General features: G+C 41.9%; 1 protein-coding gene across 2 annotated transcripts; it reads left to right on the top strand.

Moving 5' to 3' along the window:
- Positions 1 to 2349: 2349 nt before the first annotated feature.
- ercc6l2 (excision repair cross-complementation group 6-like 2) lies at positions 2350 to 18804 on the top strand. 2 transcript variants are annotated; one of them, XM_061038773.1, is made up of 20 exons: positions 2350 to 2606; positions 2912 to 3330; positions 3440 to 3556; positions 3663 to 3856; positions 3964 to 4057; positions 5290 to 5357; positions 5552 to 5759; positions 5872 to 6012; positions 6759 to 6875; positions 6989 to 7108; positions 7202 to 7273; positions 7665 to 7810; positions 7986 to 8081; positions 8238 to 8337; positions 8601 to 8753; positions 9384 to 9467; positions 11656 to 12688; positions 12766 to 12920; positions 14306 to 14463; positions 17153 to 18804. In XM_061038773.1, exons 1-20 carry the CDS (start codon positions 2579 to 2581, stop codon positions 18372 to 18374), a joined length of 4725 nt encoding a protein of 1574 aa, XP_060894756.1. In that variant the 5' UTR covers positions 2350 to 2578; the 3' UTR covers positions 18375 to 18804. The 2 variants fall into 2 exon arrangements, with proteins under 2 accessions (XP_060894756.1, XP_060894757.1); XM_061038774.1 differs by lacking the exons at positions 2350 to 2606; positions 2912 to 3330 and having other exon boundaries at positions 3691 to 3856; positions 17153 to 18721.
- The last annotated feature ends 1048 nt before the right edge of the window (positions 18805 to 19852 follow it).

The following is a 19852-nucleotide window of genomic DNA, read 5'->3' as shown; positions in this document are numbered from 1 at the left end:
CATAAAACCAGAATGTAGTTATCAGAAAAATGAAACCCCCGTACAGTCTGTGCCGATCGAGACATGAGTCTTGGCCAGGACTTGAAAAGAGATTTTGGATCTCAACCAATTTCTTTCCTGGTTGAATAAAAGTTCAATCAAATAAAACATAATAAGTAAGAACCAGTCTGTAAACATGTTAATTTTTGCTGTAAAAGTTGGCTTTTTTTGAGTGGGTGAGTAAGTGACCTCTGCAGCCAGCCTCAAGCGGAAAAATCGACAAAATGCATGATTTTGTCCTCCTGCATCGACTTCATTTTACAACAAAGGTTGCCGCTTTGTTTGTTTATGAAAGAGACAACAAACTAAAAGAAAAGCGTTTTAAACAGCAAATGGGAAAAGCTGTTTACTGTGAATACAAGAGGATACATTGGTGGATTCGGAGTACACAGAGGGATTTTAAAGTTTGTCATAAATGGGACATTTAAGGTCAATTATAAAAGTTCCAAGTTTTTTAGAAAATCAACCTTTATTAACAGGAATAAAAAAAAATCCCATCAACTGTTCCCTTAACAAAATCAACTTGTCCTGGCTGAAAATGACTATTGAAGAGAAATTCTTATCTGCAGCAATGATTTATTTATCCACACTGTATCTGCTTGAACACTAATGTATTATTGTGAATGAAGCCAGGAAAGGTCCTCACGGTTCAGTATGTGTGAGATCTAGTGCAGTATGTAAACCGTTTGACATCAGTGTTTGGGCCTTCTTTATGAGAACATCTGCGGCAGCTGCCCTATAAATTCTCAGTGTTGAGAAAACAGGAACAAAAAGTTCCATTTTTGTATGGCAGTGTACCATGGCGAGTAGTGGACCTAGTCGTGCCTCATCTGGAGCGCCATGGCCAACGTTTAGGGAAAGTCAAATCAGGGATGTAGAACTGAGACACAGTTAATGTGTGTTTACAAGCCTGCATAGCAACAGAACGCAGAGTGAGCTTACTGATGGCACATCCAGAGGACAGACAACCCTGTGTCTACATGTCTCCTTTATTTCTACAGACCACCATCTCTCAGGTCTTTAATTCACGTTTTCTAAATGACTTCATTTATTTGACTTGTCAACACTTTTGTTTGTGACTCTTCTGCTGTTGAGTAATAGTGTTTGATATAATGGTACTGTCTCTTTGCTGTTTCCTCTTTGAGAATGTCTTCAGTGTCGGTGCTTTCAAAGCTTCTAACTCAATATTTATGTTAAAATGATCCAGTATTAAAATCTGTCTTTTCATTCGTTTGCCTGCATGAGTCTAAAATCATAACAACAGACATGCTATTTTATTATTCTGAAGACCAGGAATTTAAGTTAACATATTTGATATCAGCTGAAATTTGAAAAAAGTATCTTGCACCAAGCACAGCTATAATGTAGCCTAGCAGGAACACAAAAGCTACAGATTAAACATTGAAGTTAACACAGGCCTACATAACTAAAAGGGCAAAAAAAGAGACACATACATGCAACATTTAGGAAGTTATAGTATTTTGCAAACAGTAATTGCACATAGGCTTTTCATACACCACACAACTGCAGTTGTATTTTAATTAGAGGTTTATTAAACTGATTATGATAATATTGTTTCTGCTGCACACTGTTACACATGAACACAGTGAATGAGCTGCATAAAAGTGTAAATACTAGGGGTGGGCAACTGGCGGCCCGGGGGCCACATGCGGCCCCCATCAACCCTCAACGTGGCCCTCAGGTCAATTTTTACACATCAATTAATTGGAAACATGAAGAAAACATGACTAAATCTGCCATGAAATCATGAAAACCAGAAATATGTCCATAATAATATTTGATCACTATATGTTGAGTTAAATTTGAGACATAATTGACTGTAATTGTTTTTGTATCCTACAATTTGGCCCTCTGGCAGTGAGAATAAAATGAATGTGGCCCTTGCTGTGACCAAAGTTGCCCATCCCTGGTCTACATCAATATATGTTGACACAAAAATATATGAATATATGACAACTGACTTCTGTTTTTACTCTTTTAACTCGAGTGTAACTTTCATGGTTTAGAACCATTAGACTGTGACTATTGAAAACCTGAAAACTTTTTAAATGACTGTCCTGATATAATTTGGATTCTGAAAAGCCCTTTCGACACTATGTTCTGGAAGTGATAGTTTTTTTTAGGGGAGAAATAAAAACAAATACTGTATGAAAACAAATACTAAAATTTTATTAACAAGGTATTACCGTATTTTTTTTTTTTTGACGTTTGTTGACGTTTATATTGATTTTAAATCAACATTTTAGTTGCTTCGAAAGTGCGATAGCGGTTGTTAAAATACATAAACATTGAGCAGGCAGCAGAGGAGCCCGAGTGGAGCTGGTACAGCTGTGTTTCTGCCTTTTTAACAGATAAATGAACTTCAATGGAGAAGATAAGTGAAAGCGACTCACCCAGGATGACACGACGAAGACACAGGAGCTCGATGTTTCGCTTTAAATAGTTATTACGGTTCCTGTGTGGCTAAAAAATGTTACCGAGGCTAACCAGGCTTGCTCGCAGGCTGCAGTGACTTCTGATGGCTTCAACTTCTGCGGCTGGAAAAGGTTAGAAGTGCACTTTAAAACCTAATCTGTGGTGATTTGTACTGTTTTATAATAGTAATACTTTATTGGTAGACCATTTTTCAAGACAGGAGCACAACATGGTTTGCACAAGAAATTTAAAATGCATTAAACTCTTCAACCTCGAAATATGAGCTCAGCTCCTTTGTCTGTGATATGACGTAATCGTGCTTAATTATGTCCATTTCTGTTTCTCAAAAAAGTCTGAAATTATGTCATTTATTCCCGTCAATGTCAGGATTATTTTGATGTTTTCATTAACTAATGCAGTGCTTATTAATTAATAGTGACGTGGCGTGAAGGTGACAGATGTCTGGCTCCTGACCCGAGAGATGGCACCCTGCGAGAAACCACCATTAGGAGAATGACCTCCGCCTCTGACGGTGAAGACGCCACAGCGTGGGTGATGTTCACTGGTGGCAGTAAAGATGAAGAGGAGGAGGAACCGGTACCCGTCTCCGAACTCTTGAGACCAGGCTCGGATCACTTCACGCAGGAGAAACCCGTGTTTCCGAGAAGCATCACAGACCCCAGGCTGTGTGTTCCTTTAGATCTGAGTGGTGTTGAAGGAGACAGAGTCCCCTACACCATCAATAGATACCTGAGGGATTACCAGAGAGACGGCATCAGGTTCATTTACAGCAACTACGTCCATTCAAGAGGTTGTATCCTGGGAGATGACATGGGCCTGGGAAAAACTGTGCAGGTACTCAGCACAACAAATTGTCAAAATAAATTGCTGAAGTGGTTACATTTACCTTCACCTGTTTGTTTCTCTCGCTTTTCTTCCCTCCACCTCTTTGATCGTATTTAAGGTCATTGGTTTCCTTGCTGCTGTGTTGCACAAAACAGGCACGTGGGAGGACATCGAGAACAACAGGCCTCAGTTTCTGCAGAGTCAGAAGCCCCGCAGGGAAAGTAGACCAAACAAAGTGGGTGTTGAAATGTGCTTCTATTAATATAAGCTGCAAAGCTGCAGAAACAAATACAGATTTTTTTTCATCAGCACCTTTTTGGTGTTTCCGTGATCTCGTTCAGGTGTTCCTCATTGTGGCCCCGCTCTCAGTGCTTTATAATTGGAAAGATGAATTGGACACATGGGGTCACTTCCAGTCTGTGGTGGTCCACGGGCCGAGGAAAGACGAGGAGTTGGCGCGTATCAAGAAGGGACGCACCGAGATCGCTCTCACTACCTATGAGACTCTGCGTCTTTGTCTTGACCAGTTTAACAAGTAAGAAACACGCTCATTTTTAATCCTTCCACATTATTTCCTTTTTGTTCTGTGTTTTTTTAAAGACGTATTGCACTGTGATTAAATCTGCCTCTCCCTCCCTGCAGCATAGACTGGTCTGCTGTGGTTGTGGATGAGGTCCACAAAATAAAAAATCCAAACTCTCAGATCACTCAGGCCATGAAGGATCTAAGATGTAAGGTCAGTGAGCTTTACAGTGTATCATGTAGAATGATTATGTCAGTATTCTGTTACTAGAATAGAATAGAATTACTTTATTGATCCCAAACTGGGAAATTGTGGCGTTACAGCAGCAGGTTATCCAACACACAATATGAGTAAAAAACACAATGTTAGTAAATCTAAACACAATATAATATTAACTACAGAGTAAATAAGTACTAAAAGATATCAAAAATAAGAATGTGAATATATACAACCAGGATTTCACTAAACATTACTAGTCTTAAATAGGAAGATTAAATATGGAAGATTGAACGTAAATGTGCAAAAACAGAGTCGTAAATGGACAGTATTGACATAAGTTAAAGTGCATGAGTGCAGACATATTATAAGCAGAAACTATTCAATATAACGGCGAGTAGACAGACAAATGAAGTGAACATGAGTGCAGGGATCACTATAGGCAAATGGTAAATAAACTTGAGCTTGTAAAGCGCTTTTCTAGTCTTCTGACTACTTACAGCTCTTTTTACACCACAGGTCACACCTACACATTCACACCACGTTCACACACTGATGGCAGAGGCTGCTATGTAAACGGTCCATAACTGATTCCCATTGGGTTACCCCTTAACCCAGTCGTTTCTTCCCCACCACTGCGGCCTGAGCGCGTATCACACATCATGCGCACACCAAGATAAATGACAATAGCATAAATTATACATAGACACACAAACGTTTTCTTTTTGAATGATTTGTTTTGTTTTTTTCATTTTATTTCGCTGCCTTGGTCTGCATGTGCCCTGTAACCTTTGAGTCCTCTGCCTCCTTCCTCAGTTTCCACCACTGAAACCCCCAACCTATGGGGGGAAAAGGGCACACGCCCTAAGCTATCCCACCAGGCTTATGATTCTTTATCCTTAACTTAACCTTAACTAATCACATTCATACTCACTCATACGCTACTGATGCAGCAGAAGGAGCAAATGAGGGGGGGGGGGGGGGTTCAGCATCTTGCCAAAGGACACTTCAACATGTGTCTACAGGAGATGGGGACAGAATCCCAGACCTTCCTGTTGAGAGATGACCAAATCCGCCACTGAGCCACAGCCGCCCCATTTTAGAGTCCCTATTACCTTTGTACCGAGACCATATCTTAAACTTGCTAACATCAGAATACGCAGCTAAGAACTGTAAGCTTGCTTTTAGACCGTGTTCCGATGCTTGCTTCATGTTTACATTTCTATCAGATCAGAATTGGCCTCACTGGCACCATCTTGCAGAACAACCTGGAGGAGCTGTGGTGTGTCATGGACTGGTGGGTAGAGAGACTTTTATGCTGCAATACATTTTCAGTTTTCATATTTAAAACAACTTTTGAATGACTCTGTTACATTTTATTTTGAAATTTGCAACCTTTAGTTCTAATCAGCTTTACATCTATATGAATATTCTACAATTGTATACTGACAATAAAGGCTTTTTATTTCAATTTCTGTTAATTCTATTTAGGGCCATTCCTGGTTGTCTTGGCAGCTTGGGACAATTCAAAAACAAGTTTTCAGATCCAGTTGAACAAGGTCACAGGCACAGTGCTACCAAACGTGATCTAGCCACAGGGAGAAAGACTGTCAGAGCTCAGGTGAGGAAGATTTCCCTCTATTTCCTCAGAAGGACTAAAGCTATCATCAAGGATCAACTGCCTAAGAAAGATGACAGAGTAAGAGTGATGACGTAAAGCAGGCACCAGGTCCTCTAATCTACAAAATAAATCTTCCAATATCATAGTATCCAGATGAAGGGCTCTGATGTCTCGTGTTGTTTGCTCCTAGGTGGTGTACTGCTCTCTCACAGACTTTCAGCAGACGGTGTATCAGGCAGTGCTGGACACTGAAGATGTGATGTTACTGCTGAGGTCTTCAGAGAAATGTGACTGTCAAAGTGGACGCACTCGCAGACGCTGCTGCTATCAAGTTAGTTCAACCCTTTTCCTCTCGTGTCATTTTTTGTGTTGTGTTAAGTTGTTTTCTTTAAATACTCAAGACTGAAGTAAGAAGAGCCATCCTCTGCAGCAGCATAATCTATTTCACAATAAACTCCCGTGAGAACAATTTGTATGACTTATATTAAGGGTGTTATATTACCTAAGTCAGACAAAGTTATTTGGGGAAATTTCTCTGTTCAGTTAAAATTGAAGCTTGCTCATCTGGTGCAGACTGCTATGAATGTGATGGGGAGGACTGAAAACCTCACCCTACCACCAATATAGGAGCAGTCTGTTTTCAGACTGGCACAAAGACTGTTGTCTGACCTGTCTCACATCCTCCGCTCTGAGTACGAGCTACTACCTTCTGGCAGACGATACAGAGTCCCCAAACGTAAACTGATACCGATTGCTCCAGCTTCACTTGTTCAGTTAATTTACATTTTTTTGGAAGTTAGTTATTTATGAATTTTGAATTTCATGAAAAAGGGGCGCCGGTAGCCTAGCAGTTATCAGGCTAAAGTCCTCGAGAGTGGGCAACCCCTGTCCAAATCCAACTTGTGACACCTGTGGCATGCCGTTCCCCACTCGCTCTGCCTGGTTTCTGACTATCCATTAAAAAATAAATTCATAAAATCCCCAAAATATATATTAAAAATAGAGAAAAATACTCATCAAAAACTAGAAAGATAAGGATTGAGGCCTCAATTAATGTCAGTGTTGTTGTTTCTTCAGGCTAACTCTGACGGGGTTCAAATAAAGGGGCTCTACTTTAGTTACTTGGCCATTTTGAGGAAAGTTGCCAACCATGTAGCGCTGCTTCAGTCCACTGCAGGCACCAGCAAGAAACAGGTAGAAACATGTTGACCTATAATCGATTTAAGAATTCAGCATTTATTAGCACTGATACCTGAACATGTTTTCACTGATTCTGTTGTGTAAAACAACTCAATTGTTTCTTTAAGGAAAAGTATGTTGGAAAAGTTTGTGAAAAGGTGTTCCAAAAGTTTCCAGAGTTTGTGCAGAGATGCAAAGATGAATCATTTGAGGCCTTATCGGACCCCATGTACAGTGGAAAGATGAAGGTATGACTTAGGAAAGAAGGCATGTTCATTAGTATTTAAATGCTGTGTCACTGTCTTTGAACAAACGAATACTCGAGTGTTTACTTTTTACAGGTGTTACAAAAGCTGCTGAAGTATTATCTGAAAAAGAAGGATAAAATCCTTATTTTTTCTCTCTCGACCAAGGTAACAAGAGCTTCTTTTTCTGCATTTACCTACAGAACCAGTTGTGTGTAATGGAGTGAGTGCTTGCTTGCAGTTCTATTCTGCAGAGTGAGAAGTTTTACTACATGAAAATGATTTGATGCTCATAGCGGTGTCATCTAAAAGCAGTGAGTGAGAGTATGCCTGCTGCTTTTAGAGCGTTACAGTCAGTCACATCAGTCCAGCCTTTAAGTCCATCAACAGGCTTGAAAACATTTTAAACTGCCACAGCTGTAGGAGCAGATTACTTGTGGGCAAAAAGTATGAGCAGGGAAAATGGTTTATTCGTGAAACAGAATACGATGCATGCTTTTTTTTTTTTTTTTTACAGTGAAAAGATCATTTGACTCTTTTTGTCTTTATAACCCATCAGCTGTTGAATGTGCTGGAGAGCTACTGCATGGCAGAGGGGCTGGACTACAGCAGGTTGGACGGAGCCACCAAATCCAAAGAGAGAGTCCAGATCGTCAAAGAGTTCAACAGCTCCTCTCACATCAACCTCTGCCTGGTTTCCACCATGTGAGTCAAACTTAAAAAACAGATCTTTATATTGAATTATAAGACTTGATTTGTGAACAAACAATGAAGACACCAACGCTTTGCAAACATGGGCTGTATTTGGAACACCTAATAGATCATTTAAAACATATACCAAACTCTGAATTCGCTAACATCCGTCTCTATTTTCTTTTAGGGCGGGGGGTCTCGGTCTTAACTTCGTAGGGGCAAATGTTGTAGTGCTGTTTGACCCCACATGGAACCCTGCCAATGACCTCCAAGCTATTGACAGGTATGTTGTTAGGCCATATCAGAAATGAGTTTACATCATTTTAATATAATGATCTTAAACCTAGTCATATTCTGTGTTTTTCTAGTAGAATATACCAAATGTTTTCTTGTTATAAGCATGATGACTGTGTGTTAAAATGTTTGTTTCTGTCTGCAGGGCATATCGTATTGGTCAGTACAGGGATGTGACTGTCCTCAGGCTCATCTCATTAGGGACTGTAGAGGAGGTTATATACCTCCGACAAGTGTACAAGCAGGTATCATAACCAAACTATAGTGCACAAGAGATGCACATCTTTGTATTTTGAGCTTAGCGCCATTGTCTGTGCAAACACATGAACTGAAAATCTTTGAAATGTTCCTACAACTCATGTTTGTGTTTGTGCACACACACCACAAATGATTCCTTTATTTGACTATCCTCTGACACAAGATGACTTTTGACGTCGCTTCAGAATCTGATCTTTTGCGTCACTGTCTCTATAACTGCGTTTCTCTATCTGCTTGCTCGTATTTCCAGCAATTGCAGAGCTCAGTCATGGGTAAGGAGAGTGCACGGCGGTACTTTGAAGCGGTGCAGGGGCGCGGTGTTCACAAGGGGGAGCTGTTTGGGATCAAAAACCTCTTCCGGCTGCAGATTCAAGGAACGTGCCTGACTCGCAAGATATTAGAGGTGAGATAGCCGACATGCTCATTCAGTGTTTGATATCTGACCAAGCTGCCTCAACTCACTTTGTCCTACTGACTCGGATCACCACTCACAGCACGAGTCTTACAAAACATTCAACAAAACTTAAAATCAATGTGTAGTCTTTGTACTTATATGTGTTCAAATAAACATTAAGTACTCACAGTTTTAGAACAGATCCTAATCAGCTGTTTACACTCAGTGTTATTTCCTGTGAATATCACCTTCATATATTTCTTCGAATAATCACTAAGTGCCTGATTTAAAGTGCCCGTTTTTTTTTCATTTTCCCGTGATAAAAAGTAACTCGAGATCTTGACTAATTTTCTTGATATCTCAGGTTATCTTGGTATCTCAAGAGAGCAAAACGTAAGTGTCTGGCAATCTAGAAAACAATAACAATAAGCAGCCCACTGTGATAGGCCAGACCACGACATGCCAATGCTGCCAAAGCCCACAGCGTGGTAAGAGGTCAATTAAGTCTCCGGGGATACCAAATAAATAAGTCAAGATCTCAAGGAAACAATGAGAAATGACTTTTCATCGCAGGAAATCTGAGTTCATTGTTTGTGTTTTGATGGATATATGTCTCTTAACGTTTGCTCCTCCTGTCAGAGAGAGGGACAAGTGGCGGCTGGGATAATGACAACCAGCACACACATGAGCGAAGAAAAGGAGGAGGAGGCGAAGGGCGCTAGCGTGAGTAACTCTGCTCTTCTCAGGGACCCAGAACACAGGGCGCTCATCTTTCCCACCCCTCAATCTATCTTCTCTCCCAGGCTGCCATCTCATCCTCCTATTCCCATGTGAAAAAGGAGAGGGGGGGGGCGGGGGTACCTCAAACAGGGACCTTCCTGTCTGCAGTCAACCCAACACAAATATCTCATTTAGCTTTTTCTGCCAAAGCTCTAATTTGAACTTTTAATTGCTTCCTTTGTTCCTCTTTGTCTTCAAATCTTCCCATTATTTTTAGAGTCTATTCTAAAAATCGCAAATGTCCCATTTTTGGGAAAGCACCTTCCGCTCGACAAGATATTTTAAAAACAAAGAAAACAGAGACAGTAAAGCCCCAGACAGAGTCAGGCTCCCATCCAGCTGTCGGACTAAAAGGTGGCTGTAAAATGTTTGTAGTTTCCTCTCAGCAGCTGTGGTTAGCCTGAGTTCAGGCGGCTACAAGTCATTCATATGGAGATTCTTTTTTTAAGTGGAAATAAACAACAAAAAGAACAACCTTAATCTGCCTAACCAAGACGCTCAATTTCACTGCTTTTACTAAATGTCACACCATTATTCTACGACTATGAAATAATGTTTTTGCCTAAAGTGAGATTACGCAACATACTGAGCATTACCTTACTTTTGTCATACGTTTCTGCGGAGGTCGTTTTGCTTTTTTTTTTTTCCCCTGAAACCCTTTTCCAGGAAAAATCCATTGTACCTGATTTAAGGGAGACTTGCCACAGCTCTGTGGCGCTCTGTACGTGTAAAAACTAGTAACTTTTAACAGCAGCCTTTTAATTTGATAGGGCATAAGTATGTGACGCCTCTAAAATAAATCACAATGCAATAGATTGAGGATGGAATATTACTTTTAGGTCTTAGCTAAAAAAAAAAAAAAAAAAAAAAAGATTTGCATTTCAGGAAAAGTGAAGGATGAAGTTCTCCCTTGTCTGCCTCTTTCTCTCACTTTCTCTCTGATTGCTGTGTGAAACAGCTGGATGCAATTACTTGGGTGTCCTAATGGAAGAAGCAGACCACACTGAAACCTATCTTCTGCTTTTCAGCTATTTATTTACACAGTGATACTCCTTATCATCCTGTTCCCAGCCAGGTCCCCCCTTTCTTTTCTTTTTCTTTTTTTTACAGTGCTGCCGCTCCACTCAGGCCGTACAGATTCTTTCAAAAATACAGAATTCACTGGGGTGCCTTTACACGCACAGACAGAGGCACCAGGCGTGTAAAGACTAACACGCACATGAGCACAGCAGAGCGAGGAAGGAGTCATCTAGTGGGCACAGTTTGTGGAATAAGAATCACTGACGCTTCTATTAAGGCCCATTAATCTAACACCAACATGCTCTCAGCACTTTGTTTTCTTGAATTACATTATGCTAAAGACGGCATATGTCACATACATTTCAGGTATGATTTATGGTGCATACGTTTGTTTTGTATTACACAATGAAATCTGTCATGGGTTTGTCCGGTGGACGATGGCAGGGGCAAGAATTGTAGCTGTGAGTTAAAACTTTGGAGCCAATATTCTTCAAACCGTGTATACATGGCGGGTTCTTATGTAACCCGCTGTAAACTAGGCTTCCTATGATTTATTTTTTTTAAAGATTTATTTTTGGGCTTTTTGAGAGATAGGACAGTGGATAGAGTCAGAGATGGGGGGGGGGGGGGGATTGACATGCAGGAAAGAAGCCACAGGTCAGATTTGAACCTGGACCACTGCGCCACCAGAGCCCCAGGCGTCCCCTGATTTCTGCGCAAATCTTTGTCAGTCTTTCTCAATCTTTTTTTTTTTTTTTTGTAACATGAGGCAGCTGTGGCTTAGTTGGTACCAGTTCAATCCCCAGCTCCTGCAGCCACATGTACAATGTGTCCTTGGGCACAACCCGCAGTCGCTCCCGCTGCTGCTCGGTGGCGCCTTATGAATGTGTATGAATGGGATTAGTTACTTCTGATGGTCATGCAATCTCTGCCATCAGGGTGTGAATGGGTATGAATGTGTAGGTGTGACCTGCGGTGTAAAAGTGCTTTGAGTAGTCAGAAGACTAGAACTAGAAGACAAGCACTATACAAGCTCAAGTCTATTTACCTTTACCTTTCTCTGTGCCAATCTACTTTTATTTACTTTTTTCTTTCTACATTTTTATTGAAGGACGTTGGAGATTTTCCGCCTACAGATTGCCCCGTACCAACCGTTGAACCAACCAAGGAGAGCAGAGATGCATCAAACGTCCCTGGAGGTGTGCTGGACTTCAGCAGTGGGAGTGAATTGGATGAAGTGGAGCAGGAATCTAAGAGGAAGATATCAAACCCCAGTACGGTGGACGGCAACAGGAGTGGAAATGCATCCACTAGTCCCGGTCGAATGAGTCTCCTCCTGCACGGTTTCTCCAAACTCTTAGAAGGGGTTAAAGGAAAACCGGATTCAGCCGAAGGGGACAGTAGCACAGCGATCGAGGAAAGCCCCTCTGAGGAAGATGATGAGGATAAAAAGAGGGAGGTTGCCTCCTCTGTCGTCTGCAAGAGCTCCAATCCAGGAAATGATGTAGTCTGTTTGCCTAAAATTGAAACAAGAACCTGGGACATGTCCAGCACTACAGACGGAGAAAAGAGGGTTTCTCTGTTGACAAAGAGTGACGATGCTGTAAGAAAGAGGCAAGATCTGAAAAAACATGCAGATGAGAATGGTGACATTTCATCTGCATACAAAAAGAATCCTAACAAGCTCAAAGTCCCGAAAGTGCACCACGTTCAGGGATACTCCGATGAATCTGAAGATTTGGACATAGAGGCAATGATGAGGCCGAAGAGTGCAGCCTTAGAGTCACACAACAGAGGAGCAGACAGAGTGAAGGGAAGGCTGGACCGCAACAGAAAGAGGCAACGTGCTAGTGTCAGGGACAAGGCCAGCTCCAAATACACAGAGGACATAGAGACATTCACATCTTCAGATGATGATGATGAACACACTCCTGTTAAGAAAGGAAGATCCCCAATATGTCCCTTCAAATCTCCACAGACAGAAAGATCCAGAGTTAAGGAAAAAAACGCTGGAGAAAAAGCTTCAACAACCAGCAGGACTGAGAGACCAGCAGAGTCACCCGAAACTGGTTCCTTCACAAATCTGAAAAGTCAAACATCCCAGACGTCCAGAGGAAAAGATGGAACCATCGACAGTGTGTTAGGTTAGATTCATCCCCTATTTCCAAATGCTTATCATTTTTGACATTTCAACATTATTGATGAATATTTGTGTTTATAGGAGGCGTACAGGAGGTGGTATATACACACTCTAACCAGCGTGTGGTCGGAGGGAGCAAAGCAGAGGAGCTGATCAGCAGAGCGGCTGTACGAGACGTGTTTGAACGCAGGATGTACTCGCAGCTCCCGGCCAATCACCTTCTAGACACCATGGAGGTAGATATTAACTCCACCATGGTCTGGATCAACAATTCTTCTGTTATATAAATGTGTGGCGGCCCATATTAATGCATCTGCACATCCAAATATATGCAAATTACAAAAGGAAAAAATATTTGTAAAGTGTTCCCTGGAATGCGCTCAAGATGAAGCGTGATGTGTGGAAGTTTGGGGTTGAACTTTGATGACGTCTTGCCATCACAGATTAAATTAGAATGTTAAATTAAATAAGGAAAAGAATCACAGGAATTCCTGAACCCCTGGCAGGATTACCCAGTAATCCACTGACCTCTCAGTGTCATATGAACCTGTTCTCTGTCAGCGTTTGTCTGGCAACTCCACATTTCAAGACGCTTTGCCAGAACTGTATCAGACACAGATGCTCACTACAAGATGACAATTTCAGTAAACACATCTGTTCTGTGTAGATTGAACTTAAACTTAGTACTGCAGCAGAACCACTGGAGCTGCTGCAGTGGATGGAACCTTTATTACGCTACATCCTGCTCTGGCATAAACCTGTAAGCAAGAGTTTCCAGTTCTGATGAGGGAGCCGGCAGGTGAACGAACTTTGCTAAATATATTCAAACAAGTGGTTTAAAATAAGACATATCTTACTGTTTGTAAATCTTTTATATTTATTTATATTTGGATTTTTTGTAGGTGTGATTCAAAAGGTTAAATGATTTGGTATCAGAACAAATATAAGTGCTGCACATAACTGTGTAAACCTGGGTTCAAATCTGACTTGGGCTCCTTTCCTGCATGTCATTCCCCACTCTCTCTCTCTCTCTCTCTCTCTCTCTCTCTCTCTCTCTCTCCAGTTTCTGAGTCTATCCACTGTCTTATCTCTAAAATAAAGGCCCAAAAAGCCCAAAAATAAACCTTTAAAAAAAAATATATATTTTCAAATCAGAGAAACCATACCACTTTTTAATTAAGGCTTCTGCCGCCCCTCTGGACAAAGTATGGATTTTGGATTAAACATGGATTTTTTATGATATCGTCTGTCCTTACTTTCAATATCTAACATGCAACTCACAAAGTATCCTCAGCGTAGGAAATTTAAAAAAGGCTGTTTAGGCAGTGTGCTGTTAATCCAGGTCGACCACTCAGAAAGGATGACAGGCGTAACTTTAACTATATAGTAAGTAATGAGTCTTGTTAGTAATGGTTCCATTTGCCTTTGTTGGCCATGTAAAAAAATAAATGTTCATTTCAGTCTGTTTCATAAAAATAAAAAAAATCGCCTCACAGGGTCTTTAAGGAGGTTGATGCAGGGCCCTTAACACCAAATAATGTTCCTATCAATGCAAGTTCTAGCTCAGCCTTCATCCGGCCTTTCCTTCTTTAAAAACTCCACTCTTGTTTGATTGCACCAGAGTCTGTTAGAGAGCCCACCAGACAGTCCTCCACACCCTTCTCCTGTGAGACTTGAGAGGCCCACTGTGGACCATCCAGTCACCTTCACCAACAAGAGTGTGCGCCACACCAGGCACACCACCTTCATCATTGGAGAGACTCCCCAGGCTATATGCAGGTATGTAAACGGCCTCAGCGGTGGTGAGGTGTAACCAAGCGGCAACCCGGAAAGTCACATACACACAATAGCCAAAAAAAGCCTGTTTTCACATAAGAAACTAACAAGTTTACAACCTGGTACAAAAAAAACAAATAGGTCTGATTAGTTATTACCATTTTGGGCACACACTGTACGCGGGGTGGATTTTTTTTTGTTAAACAGCTCCATAATGAAGGATTCATGTTATCAATAGTAAGGTGCATAGCTGACATGATTGACAGTTGGGCGCGATGTAACGGTTCGCTTTAAGGCTTAAAACCCGCCTCAGCTCCAGCTCTCAGCCTGTCGTTAGGTTGTCTGAAAGTTAGGCTGAGACAGGATTTCCAGCATGGCGGCTGCTGCAGATGAGCCTCCTAAGCCCCCTACCGTAGCAGATGACTGACGACAATCAGGCTTCATCCGTTAATATTTACAGTCTATGGGTGTAACTAAAAGAACAGATATGTAAAAAAAAAAAGGACAAGACAAGTGTAAAAGCCTACTTGGGATATATTGTAAATGAAGAAAAATGAATATTAAATGCAAAAAAAGTGAAATGGATGGGTTGTCCTTGGTAGACATTTTGACCTTAAAATTTAATTAAGATAAAGAAGCTGAGGGAAAACGTTTTGCACGGGAATAAACCAGTTAAAGAAGGTAGGAGAGGGAGTTTAAAGCCTGAAGTCCGAAGAGAGGAATTCCTGGCAGTTCAGGGAAGTAGGCCAAAATCTCACCACAGTTATGGTGCTGAGCGCCCCCACCTGGGCCTCGGGAATTGTGTGTGTGTGTATAAAGTATATGTGTGTGTGTGTGTGTGTGTTTAGTAATAGACCACCTCTGAGCTTTCCCTTCCACTGATTTCCCAGCATCATGCCAAAGATTACCCCGTTACGTTCATGCCCAACAGTGCAGACGTTTTCCCCTCCACAACCACAGCCCTCCTGAGACAAACCAAAAATGATCGCCTGAGGACTTCCAAACCCACACTGATACACACACGTACACACAAACACGTCCCAACAAGCATTTACACACACACACACACACGAAATACACACCTCTGTCCTGCTGCATCACCTCCGCCCCCTACCTTCCCAAAACACTCAGACACACAGACACCTCTGTGGCTCCAAGCTCACTCCCCAAGGGGAAGACTGCATCTCAAGCCCAAAGACTCACCAGGGAGGGAAAACTCACACTAGTTATATTGATTTCCCCTCAATTAACCTCGCTGTTTAATGATTAAAATCCACATGCACGTCTGGTTTTACTGCCGCTGCTTTTATTTATTGTTTTTCCACTGAAAGCCACAAACGGTAATAACACTACCAAAATGCAGCTGTAGCGCTCGTGACTTTGAAGTATTTCTGTCCCAGAGTCTGGTTAGACCGAAGTCTTAATGACTGCCAAGCAGCTCAGAAAAAAAACATATCATACTTCAAGGCTGTCTGGATATGAGCCTGAATAAGTTGAGCGCTTTTCATCTTAGGCTACGCTCGACATACGTGCCGAATATCAGATTTAAAGAACAGAGCTTGTGGCTTTCAAGCAAGTTGTTTTACGTGTGATTTAAAGTTCATTATCACACGGCTGTTGAAGGCTCGATTCTGATTGGTCCATCGTGCATAGCAACAGTCTGTTCTATCGAGGGTTAGCAGAGTAGTCGGTTGCTAGGGACGCGGCTCTGGAGGACAAACTGTCATCATATCAATTCAGCAAAGAAGTAGGGTTCATGTGATGTCAGGCTGTTGACTTTGGGAAAACAAGAAGATGAAAACAGCGGTGAGAAAGAGGTTAGATGACGCAACGTCCTATATGATAGGACAGAGAGATCTACACAACTGAAGATGTAAACACGTGACCAAACACGATTTGAGATACGGTGGTGTTTTTAAAGGTTGGTAAAAGGAAAAGGAAATGTCAAAAGACTCTAATAGGGCTTTCACACTTGGCGAAAAACTCCCGATATTTGCTGGAGGAGCTGTATGTGTGAAACAAACGCAGACTTCATCCTGCCAGCCCTCTAGTCATTGTTTTTGCAGCAAGTCCGAGTGAGCTGATGAGAACGCAGCAGGATATAATCAGGCAAATTCACCTCGAGCGAGTGGGAGAGGGTGTTGACGTTTATCTTCTGTGACTGCTGCACGACCATCGACTGTCTGCACGCGACCGCTACGATCTCCATGCACTTCATTAAACTGCTGCGTTACGTTTTCTGTCCACCAGTACGTGCTTTCTATCTCTTTTGTTGACAGTGTGATTCCTCCAAACTACACATAGCATTGATATATAGGCCGATATTCCCGTTATAGCATGATAAAGCGGACTCTGTGGCTTCGTCCAACACTCTTGCAAAGTTTTTTTTACATCACGTCTCGCCTCAGGAGAGGCCTCTAGTCTGACAGGGATAGTCTCCCGCTTTGAGGTGCATATGTGAACAACAAGGTCAAGAGAATATCCAGAGCAGTCCTCCTGAAACTGTTAAGATATTTTCAGGACGGCTTTGCAGTGAGGAAAATCATTCAGACTTCTAACTCGGGACACAGCTCTAGCTGTAGATTCCATCTGACTATTTGTTCAGCAGAAAGAAGAATTCATTTTTAAATCACTAAAAATATTTCCAAAAAAATATTGACACCAATATCTGTCTTTGTATTCTTGTGTGTAGGCAGCAGCTGGAAGAAATGGCCGGAAAGTTCAGATTTCCCTCAGTGCATCAGTTTGCAAAGGAGATTCTGCAAAGAGACTCAGCCCAAAGACTGGACTGGCTGCGGCGGTATTACACTTCACTAAACCACCCTGACCTAGCTGAAACAGTCACAAGCAACTTCCCACGGCCGGATCTAGCGCAGGCTTTTTCCTCTTCCTCCTCCTCCTCCTCAACATCTACCAAAACGGCTGCTACCCGCTCAACCAGAACCCCACAGAAGGATGTCACAAAAGCCAAGAAAAGGCCTAAATACACCAAGAGAAATCCTGAGACTGAAATGGAGCAAAACATCCCACAAAACAATGTTTCAGCACCACAGAAGAAGTCTAGAAACCCACTGAATGATGTTCGAGAACCCCATAAAAAGCAAAAGAGCCAACAAAAGAATGTTGTAGAGCGTCTGAGTGATGTCTCAGGCCTGGAGTCAGAGGAGCAGGAGGAGGATGTGTGCAGTGCCAGAGGATATAAGGGGACAAAGAGGGGTAGTGTTTCTACTTCTGGTGCTTTCAGGACTGGTGGTGGTCTTGGCTTGGACCAGGCCAGCAGCAGTGGTCTGGGGTCTGGGGAGGCTGCCGCTTTCCTGAGCCACACACACAGAGATATCCCTTCTTCTCCGGACCTCAGCCATGGCAGGTCGTCGGTGATGTCCAAACCCACAGCGCGGGGAAGTGAGCGAGAGCAAAAACTGTCTTCAAGGACCGGTAAACCTTTTCAAGGCCAGGGGGAAAATCCTTCCCCTGCTTCGAAGGCCACATCGCCCTCCAGTGATCGTTCCTTCCTCACGGATCTGATAGGAGACACTTCCGTCCTTGATGATTTGTTGAAACCAAAACCCAGGGGTGCTCAACAACAGAGGACTCCAAAACCACCCTCTGCACCGTCCTCGACCTCAGAAAGCAAACACCTCACCAACCCGTCTCCATCCGCTCTGAGAACTGATTCAGGATCAGCACAGTCCGACACACCGCTCACACATCAGGCAGTATCAAAGGGCAACCGCAAAGACTTCTGGGACATCCTGAATGAGGGTAATGAAGAAAGCATCAACAGGTTAACAGATCCGGCAGAAGTGCAGAGGGTTTGCATCAATACGAACTTTAAAGTTAAAAAAAGACCAGAAGGAGAGGAGGAGAGAAAGACTCTGTGGAAGACTAATGACAAGTTTCTGTGGAAGAAATAACACGAGAGACTAGAGAGATAATAGATTTCCATAAAGGTTAGGGAAGATTAGCTTGACCCTTTTATACTTTTTACTATTGCAGGTCTTTAAGAGATCTTTAAAAATACATGAATGTACCTTCGTTATAGGTTTTCCTGCCTCAAAGTTTAAGATTTTATTGTTGTAAAATATTGCTTTGTCTGTACCTTTTTTTTTTTTTTAATTGAATTTTTACTTGCCCGTTGTTTTAAAACAAAATCTGTATTTTTTCAGGTTTCTGAATTAATTATTAAGGTAGTGGCACAATGATGACTCTTGCCTGAATAAAGAGGGTGTTAAAGAAAAAAAAAGAAATATTTATTTATTTATTTGACATGGACATACAGTAACATTGGTGCTGTAACATTTAACCATGCACAAGTCCCAGATGAACTGCTCTTAGTGTTTATAGCAAAAATGCTAATTTGCAACACCGGTACACGGGAGACTTTTAGAAATAACAGATAGAAATAAAAGGAAGAGGAAAATGAAAAGAGTTCAGTTATGAATGCAAAGTAGTTAAACCTTTCTTCAATCTGGTTCATCAGAGATCCAGAGTTGATAAGTTGAGTTGATGAGTTTTTTGCAGCAGTTAGACCTGCAAATAAGATTTCCCTAAAGGCCAATCAGGTTTTATCCCTGAGAACAAAGTCTTCATTGAACTAAAGTAAAAACCGTTGTTTTGGAATTGGGAATTTCAGAATACTTTCAAGTCACTTTTCCATCTAAGACCAGAGGTAGGTTACAAAAGGACATTCCCAGAAGTCATGGAGGTCTGTACCAACAACGTGTTGGTTACATTTTTCAAAAATAGTTACAATTCCGACATGTAAATGTGTATGCGCACATGTAGGCAAAGATCAATGTCATTGTTCAATCTGTTGCGGCATCTGATATTATGTGAAGTGGGAGAGAAAACCCGAATCTCAGGAGGAAATAGCCATTATCGTTATCAGACACCATGACTGCCATCGCGGGACAGTTGGTGTCCCCGCCTGCAGAGATATCACTTCAAACTCCACTGTCATGGCCGCTGCGTCTCTGTCCCTCTGAACACCTCACCGGCCCTCCCTCCCCCATGAGAGTGTGCACATTGTGTAGATGTGGTTTCCCCTGCTCAGTGTTCAGTAACCTGATAGTCTGTGCCTTGAATGTCTCTTGGAGTGGAAGCTGCTGCGCCATTAGTGAAATAACAATAAGCAGTTGAAGACTTAGTGGAGCTGGAAGAAGAGATGAGGAGGGTTTTTTTTTTCCCCACACCAAACCATTAATTCCTTCTCTCACTGTTAGTTTAAGTGTGTGTCTCAAGAAAACACTTTAATGCACCGCTTATATAAAGCAATAACTGTTACCGACATATCTCTTATATATCTTTTAGCTTACCATAAATGTGAAAACAAAGTGAGTCCTTGCTTGGGGTGTGTGTGTGTGTGTGTGTGTGTGTGCGTGTGTGTGTGTGT

This window comes from Labrus mixtus, chromosome 5 (genome assembly GCF_963584025.1).
Source record: "Labrus mixtus chromosome 5, fLabMix1.1, whole genome shotgun sequence".
Lineage (NCBI taxonomy): Eukaryota > Metazoa > Chordata > Actinopteri > Labriformes > Labridae > Labrus > Labrus mixtus.
This window is presented reverse-complemented; position numbering and strand designations above follow the sequence as displayed.